The sequence below is a fragment of the Giraffa tippelskirchi genome, chromosome X (genome assembly GCF_054371585.1).
Source record: "Giraffa tippelskirchi isolate mGirTip1 chromosome X, T2T-mGirTip1v1.2.pri, whole genome shotgun sequence".
Lineage (NCBI taxonomy): Eukaryota > Metazoa > Chordata > Mammalia > Artiodactyla > Giraffidae > Giraffa > Giraffa tippelskirchi.
Window position 1 is genome coordinate 14,021,602 of NC_137289.1, and position 24,385 is coordinate 14,045,986.

General features: G+C 42.2%; 1 protein-coding gene, 1 long non-coding RNA gene and 1 pseudogene across 2 annotated transcripts in view; 1 reads left to right on the forward strand and 2 right to left on the reverse strand.

The window, feature by feature from the left end:
* The window catches only part of LOC145536222 (uncharacterized), a 312,877-nt gene extending 290,562 nt beyond the window's left edge, over positions 1-22,315 (reverse strand). Inside the window, exons 1-2 of the long non-coding RNA XR_014075706.1 lie at positions 21,904-22,315; positions 21,694-21,802 (exon numbers count right to left, since the gene is read on the reverse strand). This is a non-coding gene — a long non-coding RNA (uncharacterized LOC145536222). The remainder of the gene's footprint in view (positions 1-21,693; positions 21,803-21,903) is intronic.
* Positions 2,565-3,825, reverse strand: HAPSTR2 (HUWE1 associated protein modifying stress responses 2). Its single transcript, XM_081565103.1, has one exon. It carries the CDS (start codon positions 3,782-3,784, stop codon positions 2,948-2,950), a length of 837 nt encoding a protein of 278 aa, XP_081421229.1. The 5' UTR covers positions 3,785-3,825; the 3' UTR covers positions 2,565-2,947.
* Positions 22,316-22,952: 637 nt separating the features above from the next.
* On the forward strand, positions 22,953-23,645 carry LOC145536652 (neurexin-3 pseudogene; annotated as a pseudogene).
* The last annotated feature ends 740 nt before the right edge of the window (positions 23,646-24,385 follow it).

The following is a 24,385-nucleotide window of genomic DNA, read 5'->3' on the forward strand; positions in this document are numbered from 1 at the left end:
GACAGAACCTAAAGCACTGGGCAAGGCATTTGAGACCCTCTGCACTTTGGCCCCTACCTCCCCCTGCCTCTACATACCCAGCACCTGTGATCCCCTGAACCCAGTTTACTGTTTTTCTCCTTCCCAAACTTTGTTATATTCTTCCCCTGCTAGGATTGCCTGGGCCCTCCCTTCCTACCTGTTGTTCTGGGCACCTGTTCAAATGCCACCTCCTCCACAAGCTGTGACCCTCTGGACAAGGAAGGCCTCTGTCCTCTGAATTCCTCTGCACAGCCCTTTGGTGCTTTGCATGCAATTAGAAATGCTTTCTGGACTGTATTTTGGCTTCTCAGAGGGCACTAGTGATAAAGAACCCACCTGCCAATGCAGGAGATGTAAGAGACGTGGGTTCAACCCCTGGGTCAGGAAGTTCCCCTGGAGGAGGGCATGACAACCCACTCCAGCATTCTTGCCTGGAGAATCCCATGGACAGAGGAGCCTGGCAGGCTACAGTCCACAGAGTCGCCCAGAGTCAGACACGACTGAAGTGACTTAGCACGCTTGACTATATTATCTTCCAAGCCAGGATGTGCTTTTTGAGGATCAGGATACATTTTATGTTTTTTAAACATCCCTTCTCAGGGCCTAGCATGGTGCCTCAGTCTGTATTTGCGAAGTACCTCAATAGCAAGCTTTTAATTCTACTAGGGAATTTACTCTATTTTGTTGTATTATTTCAATGCACTAGTCAATTACAAATCTATTTCAAAGGCCGCACTAATGAAACAAAAACTTTGATATGAACCTAAAGGCAAGGTATTACACATCTATATATTCTATTTTGTGCACCGGTTTGGGGAGAGCCTGGGGAAGATTTGGACATTTTAACTTTCCCCGACCCCTTCCATAACCTCACTCCCACCTCCTCCACCCCCACCCCACCCAGTCTACCCTTTCATCACCTCTACTCCACCTCACCCTTATTCAGAACCACTTTGGCCTTTTATGTATCACTAGGACTTTCACTTCAAATCCTTTCCATCTTTACCCACCTTCTCATAGTCTTCCAGCCCAGAGGAGGTAGATCTTTGACTACTGTACTAGATGCAAGGTGCATCTGTCAGGCAATTTTAGGAACTACAAGCCAGCCCTAACATCCAGAGTGATGACCCTGAGTACTCACGAGTTAAACACACTTATAATTAATACAAGATCTGGGATATTTAGGCACGTTTTAACTATGAAACAGTAGTTTCCATCTCAAACAAAGAGATTCTGTTTTTTTCCTGATTTCTAAACCAATCTATTTTTTCTACCTTTTCCAAATTATAGTGGATTTTAACGTTTTACTGATTTGTATTTATAGAGAAGGGAGAAGATGTACCAAGCATCGTGCTAGATACTTGAAATATGGGCTTTATCTTACCGTCACAACGACTTTAGAAGACACATAGTTCCATTTTACAGATGAGAAAACTGAGGCCAAAAGACATTAAGTGATTTGCCCAAAATCACACAGTGTATCTGTGGGACTACCATTCTACTGTTGATATTTTTGACACAAAGCATATGCTCTTTTAATTAGATCATGCTATACCCTTAAATGGGGCTTCCCTGGTAGCTCAATGGAGAAGAATCTACCTGCCATGCAGGAGATCTGGGTTCAATCTTTGGGTCAAATAGACCTCCTGGAAAAGGAAATGGCTACCCACTCCAGTATTCTTGCCTGGGAAATCCCATGGACAGGCTCCCAGAGGAGTCTGGCAGGCCATGGAGTCACAAAGAGTCAGACATGACTTAGCGACTAAACAACAACAATATAACCTTAAATGGGGCTTCCCCAGTGGCTTAGCGGTAAAGAATCTGCCTGCAATGCAGGAGACGCAGGTTCTATCCCCGGGTCAGGAAGATCCCCTGGAGGAGAGCATGGCAACTCACTCCAGTATTCTTGCCTGGAGAATCCCATGGACAGAGAATCCTGGTGGGCTATAGTCCATAGCATGGCACAGAGTTGGACACCACTAAAGCGACTTAGTACACACACACATACCCTTAAATAAAACCCAGAAACTCATTCTACTTTGTCTTCCACTTCAAAACAGAGATCACCAAAAAGATTTAACTTCAGAAAAAGGGACATTTTATATCCCTAAGAAAAAGGAATACCACCAAACCACCAGGAAAGCCATCTTTGACCTCAGGCTCACGATTGTTGGCGTAACTTTCCTAAAAAGAGCGTTAAATTGACTCAATAGCAACTTATTACCTGTCCAACCATCATAGCACTTTACCTTATCACATAATCACCAAAATGACTATTTTAAGAAAGAAAACTCACAGCCTCATAGGTACACCTTGCACAGTTTCTATCTAGAAATCAGGTTCATGGTACGTGGAGCCAAAACGGAATGTTCCAGATTTCACAAAGATGTCAAGTTTTGCATTCTGATAAAAGGTAACTGAACTAGAAGAAAAAACAACAAAAACGGTTAAAGCAAACAATCAACCAAACAATAAAGGATAAGACTATCCCATAGCCAAGCAAACACTTGTTAGTCCTTCTAAGACTTTTAAATAAAGTCACATTTATTCATTCAACAAACATTTATTAAGCACCAGCAACTGCGCTAGATGCTACGGAATATAACTGTGAACAAGATAAACCAGGCTCCCGCTTGACCGGATACTTCTGCATTAAATGGTCTTGCTAACTACTACATGGTACTTGTACTCTGCTAGTATTATAATTTGGTGAAACTCAGAGTCATAGGAAGCCTCTTCTGGAATACTTTTAAAGTTTTTTTTTTTTTGTTTTTTTGTTTTTTTGTTTTTTTGGGGTTTTTTTTGTGGCAAATTGATAGAAATCTGTTTAACTTAGAGAAGAGATCGTCTGGAGGACCCTTTCGACGAGCAAGTTGATGGCCCGGCAAAATGGCCGCTGGCGACCCACGAGGCGGTTCAGACCCGTTTAGGCCATTCGGTTGCGCTTGTGGGTTGGGGAGTCCGTGTCGCCATCACCGCACTCGGCCGAGGTGCGCTTGCGGGACCCCCCACTGTCCAGGCAGAGGGCCAGTTCTTCACAGTCGATCGGGCTCAAGTCATCCTCGAGGAAGCTACTTCTTCGGTGGCCACCGCTGGCGACCTCTCTGGCTTGAGGCGGGGAGCCGGGCGCGCCAGATTGCACGCTAATGCTCGCCATGGCGCCGCTGAGGCCGTGAAGGGCGATGGCCTCGTGGAACGGCTGCAGATCGACGTCCACCGACGAGCCCGATTCGGTGGTGGTGGCAGCCTGGCTGGGGGCCTCGGAGGCCGGCTTCGCGGGCATCCTCGGGGTGCGAGGTGGTGGCGGGGGCGCGGGGGGCACCTTGCCACACAGGAAACTGATCAGATCTTCGCGGAGGATGATGCTCCGGCCCTTCTTCACCCATTCCAGCACATCTTTGACACGACGCTGGTGGCCCACCTGGATGCCCAGGTCAAAACTTCGTTGGTGGGCATGCCCGCTCTCTTTGTAGAGGCTGGTCACGGCCATGGCTGCATTCTGGAAGGGGTCCCACATGGACAGTCCTGGCTGTTGGCACCCCGCATCCTTGTAGAGCTGGGCCACGGCGGTGGCTGAGGTCTGGAAGAGGTGCCACAGCTTCTGCTGCTCGCTCTTGAGCCCCGCCGTCTCGGGGGCCGCCTCCTCCTGCAGATCCGGGGACAGCTCTTCTTCCTGCTCCACCTCGGCCAGGCACTGGCGCTCCCACTTAGAGAACCAGGGCTCCGCGACCTCGGCCTCGCCCTCCTTCGGCTGCTCCTCCATCCTTCTCCTTCTGGCCGCTCCTCTTTTCCACCTCCACCTCCTCCTCCTCCGCCTCCTTTGGCTTCTCCACCTCACCTCCTGCTCCGAGCTCCCCTCCTCCTTCTGCGACCGCCGCCGCCGCCGCCGCCGCCGCCGCTGCTGCTGCTGCCGCCGCCGCCGCCTTCTCCTTAGCCACCGCGAACACCGCCACCGCCTCCTCCGCGTGCGCCGGCGGGCGGGAGCGCGGGCGCCGGGGCCCTGAGGCCAATGGTTCCGGCGCGCCGCCCGCGGCCCCGGTGCACGCCCCGCCCCGCCCCGCCCCGCCCCGCCCCGCCCCGCCCCGCCCGGTCGGGTCCCCACTACGGCGTGGAAATAACTCTGCAGCCGCCGGCGCCGCCTCGCTGCCCCCTTCCGGCCCCGCGGTGCGCTCCTACGCCACCCCACTCAGGGCGCCGCGGCCTCCCCGCCGCCGCCCCGCAGCCCGGTCCCAACCCCCGCTCCGCCGCGGCTGCCGCACCGGGAACTCGGAGGGGGGCCGGCTGGAGCGCTGCCTCAACGCGGCGCTTGCCTACTGCTTGGCCCCCTTTTCACACATTTTTGAGACTTGTCGGCTTCATCCAATGAGCTGATCAAATTTTACATCCTATGTTGCCAGAGAGGATTATGGGGCAACTTCATGGTGTCGATCACATCCAGGGCGCCGATCCGGGAAGGCCGGGGGTTAGAGTGGAAAGAGCACGGCCCTCGTGAAGTCGGCATCCCGGCAGTGCCCTCCACACAGGAGGTGCCCAGCAGAAGTGTTTTCCATGGATTGAAGCAGTCATTTTATGAAGGAGGAAAAAAAATCAGTTCAGGCATTCGCCGCCCCGCCCCTCCCGGCTTTTCCAGCCTCAGTTTCCCCAAGTGCGCAACCAGGTTGTTGGATTTGGTCTCTGGAAAGCACCTGCAGTCGTGATTTAGAACTTTATTGCTGGCCCTGTAAAGCACCTCTTCCGGGCTGGTTGCGTACTTATTAAATTCTAAGAGTTTAGTCAGAAATGGCATTGATTCACTACCCCCCCCCATATTCTTTCAATTTTTTTTTGTCATTAAAAACTCAGTTGAGGCGTTTTCTGTGTGGTCTACACTCAACTACTGACAATTCCAGGATGAAGAAGTGAGAGGAAAGAAAACAGGCAAATGAAGTCCCAAACGCGGGCTTTTATGCTCTAGTGTAAAATTTAGTACCTTCAAGGAGGTGGGGGGGGGGAGTTTATCTAATTTACAACGCTCCAAAAATACTAGCTAGTTAAAACACCATAATAATACCCAAATTGAGCTAAAATGGTATGCGATACTGAAGTTTTTTCCTTGGGTTCGGTAACAACCGCTTATAATGATGCAGTCCTTTTTTCAGTGCAGACAATTCCAGATCAAACTGTGTTTAAAAAAAATTATCATGAGCTAAAAATAATGTCAAAAATGAAGGATCTAACGTAATACTTTTTTTTAATTTAGGAAAAAAAGAGTTTTGCAATTGTTCTTGTAGAATATCTGCTGTCTCCAGAAAGGCTTCCAAAGATAATTCTAGCAAAATATGCTTAATAATTCCCAAGTATGAAGATTAGTATATAAAATAAAATGATATAACCATTAAGCTTTATCATCTTCTTTAAAAGAAATACATGTTTCTAAGTTTAATATAAAAGAGAAGAAGATGAGAGGATTGTGCCCTTTCTCTGCAAACCGGGCTTTTTCACGATTCATTAAACCCTTTTTCCATATGTGTAATTGGACTCTTCTCATTTACATAAACGAGAGATGAGGCAAAAGACCTAAGATCAGCCCAAAAGGAGAAATACGTTTCTCATTCTCCTATGTTAAGAAAATATTGTAAAAGAAAACTCCAAGAAGGCAGAGACTCCTCCCCCCTCCACACCCACATATACTAGCCCTGAAATAGTTCATGGCTGAGGAGATAGCCCTTTGCCAGAGCTTTAAGACTGCCCTGAATATGGTGCCTCAGAGTTATTATCAGAGGCACATGTTTTTATTTTCGCTAAGTAAAGAAACTTGGACCGAAATGACCGACAGTAGGTCAGCATATCCTATTTTCTCCCCTCATTTTTGACTGGGTTAAAAAGCAAGAAGAAAGACTGTAATGTCTTTGTAAGAGCACAACCCTCTGCTTGGGCTTGAGTTGTCTGGCTGGTATCCTCCATTCAGTTGGTTTCAGCACCTGATTAATTAGTTAATTAGTACTTAGAGCTGACTAGCCCCGGTCGGCAATTTTCCTGCCCTGCATGGTGAAATGTTGAATCCAGCATTGAAATTTCTGTGTTGCACGCCCTAATTATTATCACCCCACTACTTTTTAAACCATTGCACCAAATTATTATAATAGAGCCAGACGACTGTGTGGGAATATGTTCTTTCTGAGAAATAATGGTAGCCTTAATCAATATTTTTCACTGTTGCCCTTAACACATTTAAATAAAACAATTGAATGGAAAAAATTCTAATTCAATTAGCCTCCAACTCCTTCCATAGTGAAAGTGATTTTATATGAGCGACAATTCAGAAAAATCACACCAAAAAATTTTTAATGTTTCATCAGTTCCTCAGATTGCAAAGAGTATGTTTACAAGAATCCTATCTGAGGTTAGTTTTGTCCCTATATAAGTCTAAAATGCCAGAATTTTAAAGTAAAGAATAGAAAAATGGAAATCAAACCAAAAAACCCAAGATCATTTAAACTAGCTGTAAGGAAGTGATGTTATCTGTGTGTGCTTGGGGTGGAGGTACTTTATATGTTTAAAATACTGACATGGTTTAGGAGTGAGTTTTCTATAGGAAAAATATTCCTTGGCTGCTGCCCCATTCTTCCAGAATTTTGATGTCATGGCTAAGGTTAAATATCAACTAGGGAAAATTAGTTTTAGGAAATGTTAGGTCACAAACCTAAGAGTCTAATTTTTGGGAGTTCTCAATGTACCATTACTAAAAAGGGACCCAGTGTGTCAATGACTTTCAATATTACTGGTAGCTATTTTCACCTGAAACAATCCTTATATATCAGTAGTGGGTTGCCTGTAATTGTAAGAGCTAAATGGTACACAAAACTGGATACACAACCACACAGATCAGTAAATGGGTCGGACTGAAAGCAAAAGTAAACACCAACCTTAGGAAATGAAAGAAGTTAAAAGATAAGTGTTAAGGACCTTATTCTTTTTGGAGAATAAAACAAGATTTAGTAGCTTTCCACTTAATTTAAATGAAAAGAATCACTACCTTACATATTGCAGTGATAATGTAATGGGGAAAGAAAACAAAAAAGTCTTTGTACAAATGACACCTCCTATAGTTGTTGTGAAGAAACTTTTCCCCTTGGTATCTGCTAACAAATTCTAATTAATGCTGCACATTCCTTTACTGAAATCATTTAATGCGTAACAAGGGGGGTAAAAAGAAATGCTGAATGCTCGTGATTGCCCTGTTAGAATTATGGGAGTGAAAGCCTGGGGCCCCAAACTTACTGTCTATTAAAGCCAAGCTTTGAAAAAGAAATGCAACCTACAAAAGCTGTCAATCTCCCTTGCCCCTAAAGCCTGGGTTCACATGGATTCAAGTGACAGCCCTCCTCCCCCATGCACAATACATCAATCTGTCTCTCCCACAAGCACCCACAGCCCATTGTGCTGGCCGCAGGTGCCTATTATGGCACCCATGGCTGCCTCCCACAGCTCCGCCCCTGAGAAACAGGAACTGCAGACAATGGAGCCCTGTGGGAAGACAGAGGTGGGTGTTGGGAGGGATAACAGACAGATGGTAAAGGGTATAGGGTAGTAAGGTAGTTTCAAAACAAATGTCAAACATTCAAAATTATTGCTTTTGCGTGTCTCCCCTTTTGAATTGCCTTTGCTTCAATCACCATCTGCCATAATTATAAAAACACTTACCTGTTATAATGAATATTTGTTCCCCTTTTTGGGTATCTGTGGAGGGGATGACCTTCAATGCTCTACTCCTGTTTAGCCCTCTAGGTTTCTGAAGGTCACAGACTGAGGAGTTATAGTTAAGTGACACCACTAGACCACAGAGGGGAAAGAAAGGATATTTCCAATTTTTTGGCAAGGTTTGTCATTTCCTGTCGAGCTTAGTTTGGGTCTCCTTAAGGGGTAAGGGTTATAAAAACTTATTACTTGGGGTAATATATTTGTGAAATGAAAATACTGTAAGACTTCTTACAAATGTCAAATCAGGCAGGTGGAAATTCTTAGGCCATTTCTTTTCTGGTAAGAAGTCACATAAAAGGAGATGAGGTGGATTTAACAATGAAAGTGCTGAAGGTTTCTGACTCAGTCGATTTTCCTATTTCCAAGCATGTTAACAAAGATAAATAAAATTATTTTAAAAATTACTGAATACTATTCACATTGCGCAGCACTATCAGAAAAAGCACATTTGAAAGATTTCATTTCATAAAATGTCACCTGTCTTTAGTGTTTTTAACCTTCTGAGTTATGGACTAATTAAGAAGCAATAAATGGAAGAACTAAAATATATTCCCTAAACACATATAGTCATTCAAGTAATCTGATTTAGTTGCTTTTACCCTTAATTTATCATCCTAATATACCACCTTATTCCTGCTTCCAAAATAATTTGTCAGAAATCAAAACCAAGCTAACAGTAACTTTATCACTACCACTACTATCTGTCTCAAACAAAAAGCAACCAAGAAAAATCTGGCACAGTTGTAAATCATGGCCAAGCAGATTGGTGACTTGTTGGGATGAGGGTACCACCAAAATAATGCCAGGAACTAAAACCAGCCAGTTTTCCTGAAGCAAACAAGAGGGTCTTAGTTTGCTGTCAAAAACTACAAACTAGGCTTTAACTAGGGACTGTCAGGGATCCAAGTGAGCTCCCAGCCAGGGAGAGCTTAATTAGAAGAGTTGGTTTGGGTTTTTAAATCACACAAGAAAAACAACCAATGCAGTATGAAAGCATGCAGCAGTCTAATGTAGCACAAAATTCACTGTTCCATTATGTGTGTGTGTAGTGATTTTGCAGATTTCATTAACAATTTAAAGTTAGATTTTAAACATTATTTTTGTGCCCATTACTAGAACATGTTTCTGTTTCCTTTTAGAGATTTTAATGTATTTATTGCCAAATTTGCATGCCCTCTCTTTTTATACAAAGAGCAACATACTACATGTTTTTTTTTTAAACCTGAGGTATCTTGGGGATCAGTCCATATCAGAACATCAAGAGCTTCTAGGGCATACTTCTTAAATGCAAATAGTTCTGAGTCATCTTTGGTATTTGTAAAAGTTAAGACTCTAGTTCAACGATGGCACGGTATGTCTTTCCAAATATTTAGCCACTAAAGTGAACAAGTCATTTAGAGGCTACTCTTAATTTTCCTAACTACAACTGAATTAAGCATTCTATTTCAAAAGCTCAGAAATTAGTACAGCTCACTCCAATTATCCATCAAAATGGAAGCCAGAGAAAATATGGAGCAGGCAGTTACAGATAGCCATAGATACAACCTTTCTTTGAGATGCTTCCATGGAAAAACTTTTAAGATATTTATTGGTAGGATTTGTGAATAATTTTTATTGTATCCAAAATACTCAGAGTTCAAAAGTAATTGTGAAGGTTTCCCACTTGACCCACAGTCCATTAGTCATACTTCTGGTATGTCACAAAAATGACCTTGCTTAGTTGATTTAACTGATTAAAAGATGCCAGGTTTTAGCTGTAAAACTAGTTGACAGTACACAGTCCTTTTATCTGTGATCCAACACCAAGTTCTTTTACTTCTAGAGATTTTCCATGGGGTCCTTTGGTCTATCCATTTAAAAATTAACAGTTTGTTGGTTAAATCCAAGATTTTGTTGTCAGACAAAACTCAGTTCTGATCTTGTTTCTGGATCTTGAAAGTGGTGTGATTGAACTTTTCTGAAATAAATTTTCTCTAAATAGGGATAATAATAGTACCTACCCACAGGTTTGCTGTAAAGATTAAATGAGACCATGCATTCACTATTAAAACAATGCCTGGAAACATAGTGAATCCTCAAACAACAGTACTTATTATTACTCTTAATAATAATATTATCAGTTATAGGACTCTAAGGATAAGCTACATGGGTTCTCAACTATGACTGATGAGCAAAAATTTACCTGGGAGAAACAACAAGGTCCTACAGGTATAGCACAGAGAGCTATATTCAAAATACCGAGATAAACCATAGTGGAAAAGAATATGAAAAATAACATATATATGTATGTACAAATATGTACACTATCAGTTCAGTCGCTCAGTCATGTCCGACTCTTTGCGACCCCATGAATCGCAGCACGCCAGGCTTCCCTGTCCATCACCAATTTCCGGAGTCTACCCAAACCCATGCCCATCAAGTCAGTGATGCCATCCAGCCATCTCATCCTCTGTCGTCCCCTTCTCCTCCTGCCCCCAATCCTTCCCAGCATTAGGGTCTTTTCCAATGAGGCAACTCTTCGCATCAGGTGGCCAAAGTATTGGAGTTTCAGCTTCAACATCAGTCCTTCCAATGAACACCCAGGCCTGATCTCCTTTAGGATGGACTGGTTGGATCTTCTTGCAGTCCAAGGGACTCTCAAGAGTCTTCTCCAACACCACAGTTCAAAAGCATCAATTCTTCGGCGCTCAGCATTCTTCACCATCCAACTCTCACATCCATACATGACCACTGGAAAAACTATAGACTTGACTAGACAGACCATTGTTGGCAAAGTAATGTCTCTGTTTTAAATATGCTATCTAGGTTGGTCATAACTTTCCTTCCAAGGAGTAAGCGTCTTTTAATTTCATGGCTGCAGTCACCACCTGCAGTGATTTTGGAGCCCAAAAAAATAAAGTCTGACACTGTTTCCACTGTTTCCCCATCTATTTCCCATGAAATGATGGGACCAGATGCCATGATCTTAGTTTTCTGAATGTTGAGCTTTAAGCCAACTTTTTCACTCTTCTCTTTCACTTTCATCAAGAGGCTCTTTAGTTCTTCGCTTTCTGCCATAAGGGTGGTGTCATCTGCATATCTGAGGTTATTGATATTTCTCCCAGCAATCTTGATTCCAGCTTGTGCTTCTTTCAGCCCAGCGATTCTCATGATGTACTCTGCATATAAGTTAAATAAGCAGGGTGACAATATACAGCCTTGATGTACTCCTTTTCCTATTTGGAACCAGTCTGTTGTTCCATGTCCAGTTCTAACTGTTGCTTCCTGACCTGCATACAGGTTTCTCAAGAGGCAGGTCAGGTGGTCTGGTATTCCCATCTCTTTAAGAATTTTCCACAGTTTATTGTGATCCACACAGTCAAAGGCTTTGGCATAGTCAATAAAGCAGAAATAGATGTTTTTCTGGAACTCTCTTGCTTTTTTGATGATCCAGCGGATGTTAGCAATTTGATCTCTGGTTGCTCTGCCTTTTCTAAAACGAGCTTGAACACCTGGAAGTTCACAGTTCACGTATTGCTGAAGCCTGGCTTGGAGAATTTTGAGCATTACTCTACTAGCGTGTGAGATGAGTGCAATTGTGCAGTAGTTCGAGCATTCTTTGGCATTGCCTTTCTTTGGGATTGCAATGAAAACTGACCTTTTCCAGTCCTGTGGCCACTGCTGAGTTTTCCAAATTTGCTGGCATATCGAGTGCAGCACTTTCACAGCATCATCTTTCAGGATTTGAAATAGCTCAACTGGAATTCCATCACCTCCACTAGCTTTGTTCGTAGTGATGCTTTCTAAGGCCCACTGGACCTCACATTCCAGGATGTCTGGCTCTAGGTGAGTGATCACATCATCTTGATTATCTGGGTCATGAAGATCTTTTTCGTATAGTTCTTCTGTGTATTCTTTTTTTTTTCTTTTTATTTATTTATTTTTTAAAATAAATTTATTTATTTTACTTGGGGGCTAATTACTTTACAATATTGTAGTGGTTTTTGCCATACATTGACATTAATCAGCCGTGGGTTTAAGCAGAAGATATTAAGAAGAGGTGTGTATTCTTGCCACCTCTTCTTAATATCTTCTGCTTATCTTAGGTCCATACCATTTCTGTCCTTTATTGAGCCCATCTTTGCATGAAATCTTCCCTTCGTATCTCTAATTTTCTTGAAGAGATCTCCAATCTTTCTCATTCTATTGTTTTCCTCTATTTATTTGCATTGATCGCTGAGGAAGGCTTTCTTATCTCTCCTTGCTATTCTTTGGAACTCTGCATTCAGATGGGTATATCTTTCCTTTTCTCCTTTGCTTTTTGCTTCTCTTCTTTTCACAGCTATCTGTAAGGCCTCCTCAGACAGCCAGTTTGCTTTTTTGTATTTCTTTTCCATGGGGATGGTCTTAATCCCTGTCTCCTGTACAATGTCATGAACCTCCGTCCATAGTTCATCAGGCACTCTGTCTATCAGATCTAGTCCCTTAAATCTGTTTGTCACTTCCACTGTATAATCATAAGGGATTTGATTTAGGTCATACCTGAATGGTCTAGTGGGTTTCCCCACTTTCTTCAATTTAAGTCTGAATTTGGCAAAAAGGAGTTCATGATCTGAGCCACAGTCCGCTCCCGGTCTTGATTTGCTGACTGTATAGAGCTTCTCCATCTTTGGCTGCAAAGAATATAATCAATCTGATTTCAGTGTTGCCCATCTGGTGATGTCCATGTGTAGAGTCTTCTCTAGCGTTGTTGGAAGAGGGTGTTTGCTATAACCAGTGTGTTCTCTTGGCAAAACTCTGTTAGCCTTTGCCCTGCTTCATTCTGTACTCCAAGGCCAAATTTGCCTGTTACTCCAGGTGTTTCCTGACTTCCTACTTTTGCATTCCAGTCCCCTATAATGAAAAGGACATCTTTTTTGGGTGTTAGTTCTAGAAGGTCTTGTAGGTCTTCATAGAACCATTCAACTTCAGCTTCTTCGGCGTTACTGGTCGGGACATAGACTTGGATTACCGTGATACTGAATCGTTTGCCTTGGAAACGAACAGAGATCATTCTGTCATTTTTGAGATTGCATCCAAGTACTGCATTTCGGACTCTTTTGTTGACCATGATGGCTACTCCATTTCTTCTAAGGGATTCTTGCCCACAGTAATAGATATAATGGTTATCTGAGTTAAGTTCACCCATTCCAGTCCATCTTAGTTCACTGATGCCTAGAATGTTGATGTTCACTCTTGCCATCTCCTGTTTGATCACTTCCAATTTGCCTTGATTCATGGACCTAACATTCCACGTTCCTATGCAATGTTGCTCTTTACAGCATCAGATCTTGCTTCTATCAGCAATCCCATCCACAACTGTGTGTTGTTTTTGCTTTGGCTCCATCCTATCATTCTTTCTGGAGTTATTTGTCCACTGATCTCCATTAGCATATTGGGCACCTACTGACCTGGGGGAGTTCATCTTTCAGTGTCCTATCCTTTTGCCTTTTCATACTGTTCATGGGGTTCTCAAGGCAAGAATACTGAAGTGGTTTGCCTTTCCCTTCTCCAGTGGACCACATTCTGTCAGAATGTACACTATATATATGTACAAATATAATATATGTACATATATATGTACAAGTGACTCACTTTGCTGTATAGCAGAAACTAATATAACATTGTAAATCAACTATACTTCAATAATTTTTTTTTAAATCACCTGGGGGAGTTTTTTTAAAAAATACATATACCCCAGCCACACCTACTCCAAGAAACTCCAACTGAACAGGTCTGTGGGAATGCCTAAAATCTGTATTTTAAAGTACTCCAGGGACTTCTCTGGTGGTCCAGTGGTTAAGACTCAGCTCCCAATGTAGGGACTGCAGTATAGTTGCTGGTCAGGGACCTAGATCCCATATGTTGCAACTAAAAATTCCACGTGCTGCAATGAAAATCAAAGATCCTGCATGCTGCAAGACCCAAAAGAGCCGAATAAATAAATATTTTTGAAAAAGTACTCCAGACGTGTGCAAATGAAGAAATCCCAAGATGAGAACTGCCTTGCTGACCAAGAAAGCAATAGGTAATAATTAGAACAGGAAGTCAAAGGGCTCAGTAAAGAATATCCCTAAGATGGGCACAAATTCCATAATCAATTTATATAAGAAACCAGAAGCTATTTATATGTGCTTTTGGCTGACAATAAAAATGAAATGCAATCAGGAACTCTGAGGAAAACAGAAAGCTGCATGATGATTCTAGTTCTAATAGGAAGCATACTAAGTGTGGCATTGTTGTGAGCCATTGAAGGAGTGTAAGAAAAGATAATCCATTTGGTTTTGACATTTGAAACATTCTCCCATTAGCATCATTTTTTTTGTTTTACTGCCACGTGATTACCTCTTTTTTATCTGTAAGTGCAACCACACTGTTTGGTCCTGGTTATTTGTTGTTGTTGTTGTTCAGTTGCTCAGTCGTGTCAGACTATTTGCAAACCCATGGACTGCAGCCCGAGAGGCTTCCCTGTCCTTCACTATTTCCCGGAGTTTGCTCAAACTCATATCCATCGAGTAGGTGATGCCATCCAACCATCCCACCCTCTGTCTCCCCCTTCTCCTCCTGCCTTCAATCTTTCCCAGCACCAGCATCTTTTCCTGATACTCTTCACATCAGGTTGCCAAAATATTGAAGCTTCAGCTTCAGCATCAGTCCTTCGATGAATATTCAGGGTTGATTTCCTTTAGGATTAACTGGTCTGATCTCCTTGCTATCCAAGGAACTCTATAAAGAGTCTTCTCCAACACCACAATTCAAAAGTATCAATTCTTTGGTGTTCAGCCTTCTCTATGGTCCAACTCTCATATCTGTACACAACTACTGGAAAAAAGCATAGCTTTGACTATATGGGCCTTTGTCGGCATAGTGATATCTCTGCTTTTTAATATGCTGTCTAGGTTTATGATAGCTTTCTTTCCAAGGAGCATGCATCTTCTAATTTCATGGCTGCATTCACTGTTCCATTGAGGGAATGATGTTTATTTGTTTGATTCTTTAACTGAGCTTCTTATTATGAGGTAATTATATGCAGTTGTAAGAAATACTATGGAGAAATCCAGTGTATGCTATACTCAGTTTCCCCCAACAGCAACATCTTGCAAAGGTAAAAAACAATAGCAAAACCAAAATATTGGCACTGATAGAGCTGAGATGCAGAACAGTTCTATCAGCACAAGGACCCTTCACACTTCCTCTTCACAGCCATACCTTCTTCCCTTCTACCCCTCTCCTCCCTAACGCATGGTAAACAGTAAACTGCTCTCCATTTCTATGATCTTATTCCAAGGAAGTATATAAATACTACAAATACAATCAGACAGCATGTAACCTTTGGGGATTGGCTTTTTCCACTCAGCACAGTTCTTTGGAGATTCATCCAGGTAGTTACCTGTATCAATAGTTCCTTCCTTTTTATTGCTGAGCAATAGATTTACCTATAGATTTACCACAGTTTGTTTAACCATTCACCAGTTGAAAGACAACGGGGTTGTTTCCAGTTTGTGAATAAAGCTATTACTAATAAAGCTGCTCTGAACATTTGTGTACAGGTTTTCATGTGAACAGAAATCTTCATTTCTCTGGGATAAGTGCCCAGGAGTACAATGGCTAGGTGGTATAGTGCTTGCATATTTAGCTTTCAACAGAAATTGCCAAACTCCTTCCAGAGTATCTGTCCCATTTTATATTTCCACCAGCAATGTGTGAATGATCCAGTTTCATTACATCTTCTTCGGCATGTGTTATTCTCATTAATTTTAGATCCCCTGATACATGCATGGTGATAGGTCAACATGGTTTTAATTTGTGAATCCCTAATAACTAATAATATTGAACATATTTTATGTGCCTATTTGCCATCTATAAATCCTCCTTGGTGAAATGTCTCTTCACGTCTTTTGCATTTTGTTTTTTTTTTTTTTTTTAAATTAAGCTATAGATAAAGCATACTGAGGATTTAATTAGAGTTGGTAAAATATATTTCATTTTAGCTTTAATTTTGCTTTTTTATTTTTTAGGTTGACACTTGAGAAGCACTTACTATATACCAAATTCATAAAGGCTAACCTAACTTGAACAAGGAGTTCTGCCAGCAGTTGGCCTTCGGACTTGAACTACAACACTGGCTTTTCCCTGGATCTCCAAGCTATTGGCCCAACCAGCCTCCATAATCATATGAACCCACTCCTTAAAATAAATCTATTTTCTATTTTTATTTTTTGACTGCACCTCGCAGCTTGTACAATCTTAGTTCCTTGCACAGGGATTTAACCTGGACTCTAGCACCAAGTCCTAACCAAAGGACCACCAGCGAATTCCCTCTCTTTATATATACACATTCTATTGGTTTGTTTCTCTGGAGTACCCTGATTAATACACACACACACACACACACACACACACACACATGCTCATTCAGAACCAGTCAAACTCATCTTCACCCTTAATCTATTTTTTGCAAAATATTGTAAACTACTGACTGCCCAATCAGAGGGGACTGCTTCAATAACTAAATAATACATTTAGTGGTCATATAATGGAGTATTATGCAGACATCCAATAGATAGTGTTAATATAAAAAGATACATATATACATATATATATATATTAAATGCTTGTATGTATCTCTGAATCTATTCTACTGAAATAAAAGCAGGTGTAAAACTTTTTGTACAAAGGTGGTCACCATGGTATTACTTGTAAAGATAAATATAAAAATATAGAAATAAATGGGAGACTAGTTAAATAAACATAGTATACCTATACAAGAGGATATCATACTGTTGTATAAAAGAATAAAGTAGATCTATATGTGAAGTTTGGAACAATCTCCAAAAAATATTAATATATGGAAAAAAGAAGTAGTAAGGAGCAAGATAACATGAAGGGTATATTACCAGTTGTATGTATGTATATGTGTGTGTGTGTGTGTGTGTGTGTGTGTATTGTCTGAATGGAAACATCCAGAATAATGCTTGACCAGCATTATTTGGCACCATCATCCAGCCAAGTTGATACACATAAAATTAACCATCACAGTGTGTGTGCATATACAGAGAATCATATTTAAGGTCAATGGTTACTTAAGAATTTAGAAATTAGACTAATATACACTGGATAATATCCACAGTATTTGAAAATGTACCAAATTCACCATCACTTTTCAACACTAAACTCTAGCCCTTTTTTCCAAATCACAGATAGACACTTTTACTCCCTTAGAAAAATTAAAGCACCAATAAAATATCTTTTATCTGTTCCCTCAGAGAAACTTAAATTCCAAATTATGCATAAAGCTTTTTTCTGTTCCGCTCCATCCAGCTACAGGGGCTTCACTCAAGTATGGGCTTGGAGTCTGGGACTTTGTTCCCTGGAACTGATATAGATTCTTCAAAATCTTCCGATTTCTATCACTTTAACCCCAGATTTTTCCATCTTTCCAAAGTTCCAAGGAGCTAACAAACCACAGAGAATGTGGTGCCACAAGTTCTGCATCCACGAAGCTTTGACCAAATGCCATGGTCGAATATGCTTGCTGATATTCCTTACAATTAGGCAACGTTTCTCAACAGCAGCAGTATTTCCACTTCCAATCTAGATCCACAGAGTTGTTAACAGATGAAGATGGCAGAACTTCACCTCAGTAAAGTACAAGTGTAGAGAGAAAACAGAAGAATTACAAACAAACAAAAAGAAAGAAAAAAGACAGTTTTTGAAAGAAATGATGCTGAACAACTCAATAGCCACAGGAGAAAATTTTGAGACTTTGCAGTAGACAAAGATTTCTGAGTATGCAAAAAGCATAAACCATAAAAGAAAAAAAATGATAAATTAGACTTCACCAAAATTTAAAATATCTGCTATTAAAAAATTACGATTGGGACTTCCCTGGTGGTCCAGTGGCTAAGACTCCATGCTCCCTATGCAGAGGGCCCAGGATCAATCCTTGGTTGGGGAACTAGATCTCATATGCCACAACTAAGAAGTCGAACACAAAAGAATACACTGGCAGAAAGCAAATCAATGGATGCTTGAGGCCAGGGGTCTTGGAAGAGTATAAAAGGAAATCTTTTAGGGTCATGGAACTGTCCTGTAACTTGATTATGGTGATGGTTGTATGACTTTATACAATTACTAAAATTCATCCAACTATACATTTAAAATGAGTGAATTTTATTGTAAGTAAATTGCAGCTCAATAAGTTGGAAATTTTCTTAAAAAGGAAGATTATATTATTTCCTCTTCACCAAAAGGCCAATCAATCCATGCTAATGGTCCAGAGTCCACCTGGGAGAAATCTGTCAAGTAGGCAATCACACCAGAAAGCTACTGCATTTGGGGTGCTGGGAATTCACAACCCATGCAGACTACTTCCTTTGGAGAGGATGGTATGTGGGACTTTCTTTTCTTCTAAACCTTAGCCATCTGAGATGGTGCTGCCTCCAGTCTCTAGGTCTTTTCTGGAGCTTCCTTCCCCACTTCAGAATCTGAGCTATATATATATTTAAGCTCCCAATCTCCCTTTCCCTTTTCTCTTGCATCTCTGTGTTTCTCACATCGCAGTCACAAACCTTTTATAGGCCCTACCTAGGGATATAGCTCCCATTTTCACTTGTTAGCATGTTTCCTCTACACTTAACAACATTTATATATTTCCCTCCAACCTCATGCTTTTTAATACCTTTGCCCTCTCCTATTCCTATAACTGTTCAAATATTTCTCTCTACCACCTCTTTGAGGAGGTAGAAGGAGTGAGACAAAAGGAGGATAGCATATGTGGCCTAACCCCCTTACAAGCTGTTCTCTCAGATAAACTAACGAGCTTAAACTAAAACAGTCCTACGAGGCCACCATTACCCTGATACCAAAGCCAGATGAAGATACCACAAAAGAGAAAATTACAAGCTAATATAACTAATGAACATAGATGCAAAAATCCTCCACAAAATACTAGAAAACCAAATGCAACAATTCATTAAAAGGGTCATACACCATATTCAAGTGGCATTAATCCAAAGGATGCCAGGATTTTCAATATCTACAAATCAATGTGATACACCACATCAACAAACTGAAGACTAAAAGCCATATGGCGATCTCAATAGATGCAGAAAAAAACTTTTGATAAAATTCAACATCCATTTATGATAAAAACGCTCCAGAAAATGGGTATAGAGAGAACAGACCACAACATAATAAAGGCCATATATGAAAAACCCACGGATAACATACTCAATGGTGAAAAGCCGAAATCATTTCCTCTAAGATCAGGAACAAGATAAGCATGTCCATTCTCACTACTTTTATTCATGATAGTTTTGGAAGTCCTAGCCACAGCAATCAGAAAAGAAAATAAATAAATAAAAGGAATTCAAACTGGAAAGGAAGAGGTAAAACTGTCACTGTTTGCAGATAACATATTATACATAGAAAATCCTAAAAATGCTACCAAAAAACTACTAGAGCTCATCAACAAATTTGGTAAAATTGCAGGATACAAAATTAATATACAGAAATATGTTGCATTTCTATACACTAACAAATATCAATAGAGAAATAAAGGAAAAAATTCTATTTACCATTGCATCAAAAAGAATAAAATACCTGGGAACAAACTTATCTAAGGAAGCAAAAGACCTGTACCCCCAAAACTGTAAGACGCTGATGAAAGAAACTGAAGATGACACAAACAGATAGCTACATAGTGTTCTTAGATTGGAAGAGTGAATACTGTTAAAATGACCATACAACCCAAGGCAATCTACAGTTTCAATGAAACCCCATATCAATATACCAAAAACATTTTTCACAGAATGAGAATAAATATTTTAAAATTTGTGGTGGTTTAGCTGCTAAGTTGTGCCTGACTCTTGTGACCCCATGGACTGTAGCCTGCCAGGCTCCTCTGTCCATGGGATTCTCCAGGCAAGAATACTGGAGTGGGTTGCCATTTCCTTCTCCAGGGGATCTTCCCACCCCAGGAATCAAATCTGGGTCTCCTGCATTGCAGGCAAGTTCTTTACCAACTGAGCTAAAATTCTGTATAGAAACACAAAAGACTCTGAATACCCAGAACAATCTGGAGAAAGAAGAACTCAGCTGGAGGAATAATCATGTTCCCTGATATACAGACTATACTACAAAACTATAGGCATCAACACAGTATGGTACTGGCACAAAAATAAACACATAGGGACTTCCCTGGTGGTCCAGTGGCTAAGACTCCATGCTCCTACTGCTGGGGGCCTGGGTTCAATCCCTGGTCAGGGAACTAGATCCCATATTTCATAACTGAAGATCCCAAGTGTTACAACTAAGAACCAGCACAGCCAAGTAAATAGACATTTTAAAAAACAGACACACAGATCAATGGAACAGGATAGAGAGCCAAGACATAAACCTATACACTTATAGTCAATTAATCTATGACAAAGGAGGCAAGAATATACAATGTAGAAGAGACAGTCTCTTCCATAAGTGGTGCTCAGAAAATTGGACAGCTACATGTGAAAACACAAGAACATTCTCTAACAACATATACAAAATAAACTCAAAATGGATTAAAGACATAAAAGTATTACTAGATACTATAAAACTCCTAGAGGAAAACATAGGCAGAACACAGTTTGATGCAAATTGGAGGAATATTATTTTGGACCGATCTCCTAGAGTAACAGAAACAAACACAAAAATAAACAAATGGGACCTAATTAAACATAAAAGCTTTTGCATAGCAAAGGAAACTGTAAACAAAATAAAAAGACAACCTATGGAATGGGAGAAAATACTTACAAACAATGTGACTGACAAGGGCTTAATATCCAAAATATACAACTAGCTCATACAACTAAATAGCAAAAAAAAACAAACAACTCAGTCAAATAGGCAGAAGACCTAAACAGGCATTTCTCCAAAGAAGATATACAGATGTCCAACAGGCACATGAAAAGACGTTCAACATAGCTAATTACTAAAGAAATGCAAATAAAAAAAAAACTACAATGAGGTATCACCTCACATCCATCAGAATGATCATCATCAAAAAATCTACAAACAATAAATGCTGGAGAGAGGAGGGGGACGGAAACCCCCATACACTCTTGGTAGCAATGTAGATTGGTGCAACCATTATGGAGAATAGTGTGGAGGTTCCTTAAAAAACTGAAAATACAGTTACTGTATGATCCAGCCACCCCACTCCTGGGCATATAACTGGAAAAGATGAAAACACATTTGAACATATGAAATTTGAAAAGATACACGTACCCCAATGTTCATAGTAGCACTATTTACAATAGCCAAGACATAGAAGCAATCCAAGTGTGCATCAACAGATGACTGGCTTAAGAAGATGTGGTATGGTATATAGATATATAGATGTAGACATGCTGCTAAGTCACCTCAGTCGTGTCCGACTCTGTGCGACCCCATAGACGGCAGCCCAGCAGGCTCCGCCGTCCCTGGATTCTCCAGGCAAGAACACTGGAGTGGGTTGCCATTTCCTTCTCCAATGCGTGAAAATGAAAAGTGAAAGTGAAGTCGCTCAGTCATGTCCAACTCTTAGCGACCCCATAGACTGCAGCCTACAAGGCTCCTCCATTCATGGGATTTTCCAGGCAAGAGTACTGGAGTGGGGTGCCATTGCCTTCTCTGAGCCTCATGCTAGAATCTTCTAGAATCTTCTTCTAATACATGATAGCATTAAATCCTGTCTCCAACTTTGGAAAAAGGCTATTATTTTCTCTATGAGTGAGAAACTAGAAGCTCAAATAAGTTAAGAAATTTTCTCAAAGTTCCATATACAAGCACTAGGATACACTCAGCTTTTTTTTAAAGGCTCAAAGCACATTCCCCCCACAATACCTTTTCTCCAACATTTAGTTAAGAGATGAGTGTTTTTTGCTCATTACTTACCTTCTAGTTTATTCTCACTGACTCCTATAAGTAATTCCCTCAAAAATGTAAAGGATCTGTCTTCAGCTGCCTACACCAAACCTTGGGTTGGCAAAGTGAAAAAGAAAATCTAAAACAAACAAAAAATCACTGTCATAGTCATGTCTTTTAATAGGCAAACAAGTTAAAACTGCATGTGTGTCTTTGAGTATCTAAAATGTTAGCACGTACCTGAAAAATAAATTTTGGCCTCGTGACCCTGTGATATCAATATTATAAAAATGTGCTGATACGGCTTGGCGGGTTTGATACTCTTTTTGCGCACGGAAAAACTGAGTGCATCGTTAGGAGCTGAGCTCGGGGTCCTGACATGGCTCTGAAAGACCCGGAGCCCTCCATCCTGCTTAAAGCACCAAGCGCTCTGGGACTCACTAGAGAAGCCGGGCTCGCAGTCAGCACTCCATCAATATTTGTGAAATAGGATGCAGTATTTTCCTGACATGGGGCCCTAATCTTCTTTTCCTTCTCCCGCCCTCCTTCCTGCAGGTCTTTTCTCTGGAGGCCTGGGAGGCAGGTTACGGGCCAGACCGCCTCTCGCCCGCACCATGACGCCTGAGTCCACTTCCGTTCGGCCCCGGGCCCTGCTCTGCCTGAGGTCTCAACTTCCGGCTACTCCCCTCCCCGCGGCCCTCTGCTGCTAGGAGGTCGACCTTCAGGGCTGGTCCTTGGCCTGTTTCTACCTTGCACCTGGCTCACCTGACTGCTCGCTCCTCCTCCATCACGCCCCCCCTGACTCCAGCCCTCTCCCCGGCCTCCCTGGCTGGGCCGTTTGGGGGTCTGCTGCCGGGAGGAGGGCATTGCTGAAGGCTTCCACCCGCCCGCCGGCCCGCCGTGTACTTTTCTCCTGCCCCAATCCAGGCCTCCAGATCCACATTGGATAGCTGAGATCTTTTCTTGGAGAAAGACTCTGCCCCCGGCTCTGCACCCTCACTTTCCCCCCACCCGCCTGATTGACCTCCTCTACCAATGCCCTGTCCTTCTCCTGCTCTGTCTCGTTACTGAATTTCTTGCTCGGGGTGGGTGCCCACCAGGGGCTCTCTGGTTCCCTTTCCTCTCTGCTCACCCTCGCTCTGTGTGTGTGCGCCTCCTCCCTCTCGTGTGTTCTCCGTCCCCCAGCCCTCTCCTTTTTCTCTCTGCCTTCCACTTCAAAGGAGGTGGGGCGGGGGGGATTGTCCCCCGAGGGCCGTTCCCCGCCTCCGGGCCCCTCGGGCTTGGCCACAATGAGCTTCACCATGCACTCGGTGTTCTTCACCCTGAAGGTGAGCCTCCTGCTGGGGTCCCTGCTGGGGCTCTGCCTGGGCCTGGGGTTCATGGGCCTCCCCAACCAGTGGGCGCGCTACCTCCGCTGGGATGCCAGCACGCGCAGCGACCTCAGCTTCCAGTTCAAGACCAACGTCTCCGCGGGGCTGCTCCTCTACCTGGACGACGGCGGCGTCTGCGACTTCCTCTGCCTCTCCCTGGTGGACGGCCGCGTGCAGCTGCGCCTCAGCATGGACTGTGCGGAGACGGCTGTGCTGTCCGGCAAGCGGGTGAACGACAGTTCCTGGCACTTCGTCATGGTGAGCCGCGACCACCTGCACACCGTGCTGGTGCTCGACGGGGAGGGCCGGTCCGCAGAGCTGCAGCCCCAGCGGCCCTACATGGACGTGGTCAGTGACCTGTTCCTGGGCGGCGTCCCCGCCGACATCCGGCCGTCTGCCCTGACCCTTGATGGAGTGCAGGCCGTGCCCGGCTTCAAGGGATTAATCTCGGATCTCAAGTACGGCAACTGAGAGCCCCGGCTTCTGGGAAGCCAGGGTGTCCAGTTGGATGCCGAGGGGCCCTGCGGTGAGCGTCCCTGTGAAAATGGCGGCATCTGCTTTCTCCTGGATGGACACCCCACCTGTGACTGTTCTACCACCGGCTCGATGTAGACATAAATATAGATAAAGCTATAGATAGTCAATGAAATATTACTTTGCCATGAAAAGAATTAAATATTGTCATTTGCAACAACATGGATGGACCTAGAGATTATCATATTTAGTGAAATAAGTCAGACACAGGAAGACAAATGCTGTATGCTATCACCTATGTGGAATTGAAAAAAATAATATAAATGAATTTATTTACAAAACAGAAACAGGCTTACAGACATAGAAAACAAACTTACAGTTTCCAAAGGGGAAAGGAAGGGAGGGATAAATTTTGAGAATTTGGGGTTAACAGATACACACTACTATATATAAAATAAACAAGAAGGATCTACTGTGTAGCATGGGGAACTGTATTCGATATCTTTTAATATCCTATAATTGAAAAAATCTGTAATATATATATATATATATATATATATATATGTATGTATAACTGAATCACTTTGCTGTACACCTGAATCACTGTAAATCAACTATACTTCAACTGAAAAAAACAAGAAGAAAACAATCTGGCACCAAGAGTGTGATTGCAACTTGGAGAAAGGAGATGTCATTGGAGGTTTAGGGAACTCCAGCAAACTTCTTCACAGAGTGACCTCTCAATTCTGGTGTCCACTTGGGACCAGTTAAAAGGGACATTCATCCTAACAAGTCTTTAATAACATATGTATCCTTGATGGTGCCCCTAGGAAGCTTCTGAATAACATCGGGAATTTACTTCAATGAAGTTCACATTA

What these genes read in the sequence shown, in the direction of transcription:
- HAPSTR2 (XM_081565103.1), bottom strand. Translation starts at nt 3,784, where the DNA reads ATGGAGGAGCAGCCGAAGGAGGGCGAGGCCGAGGTCGCGGAGCCCTGG.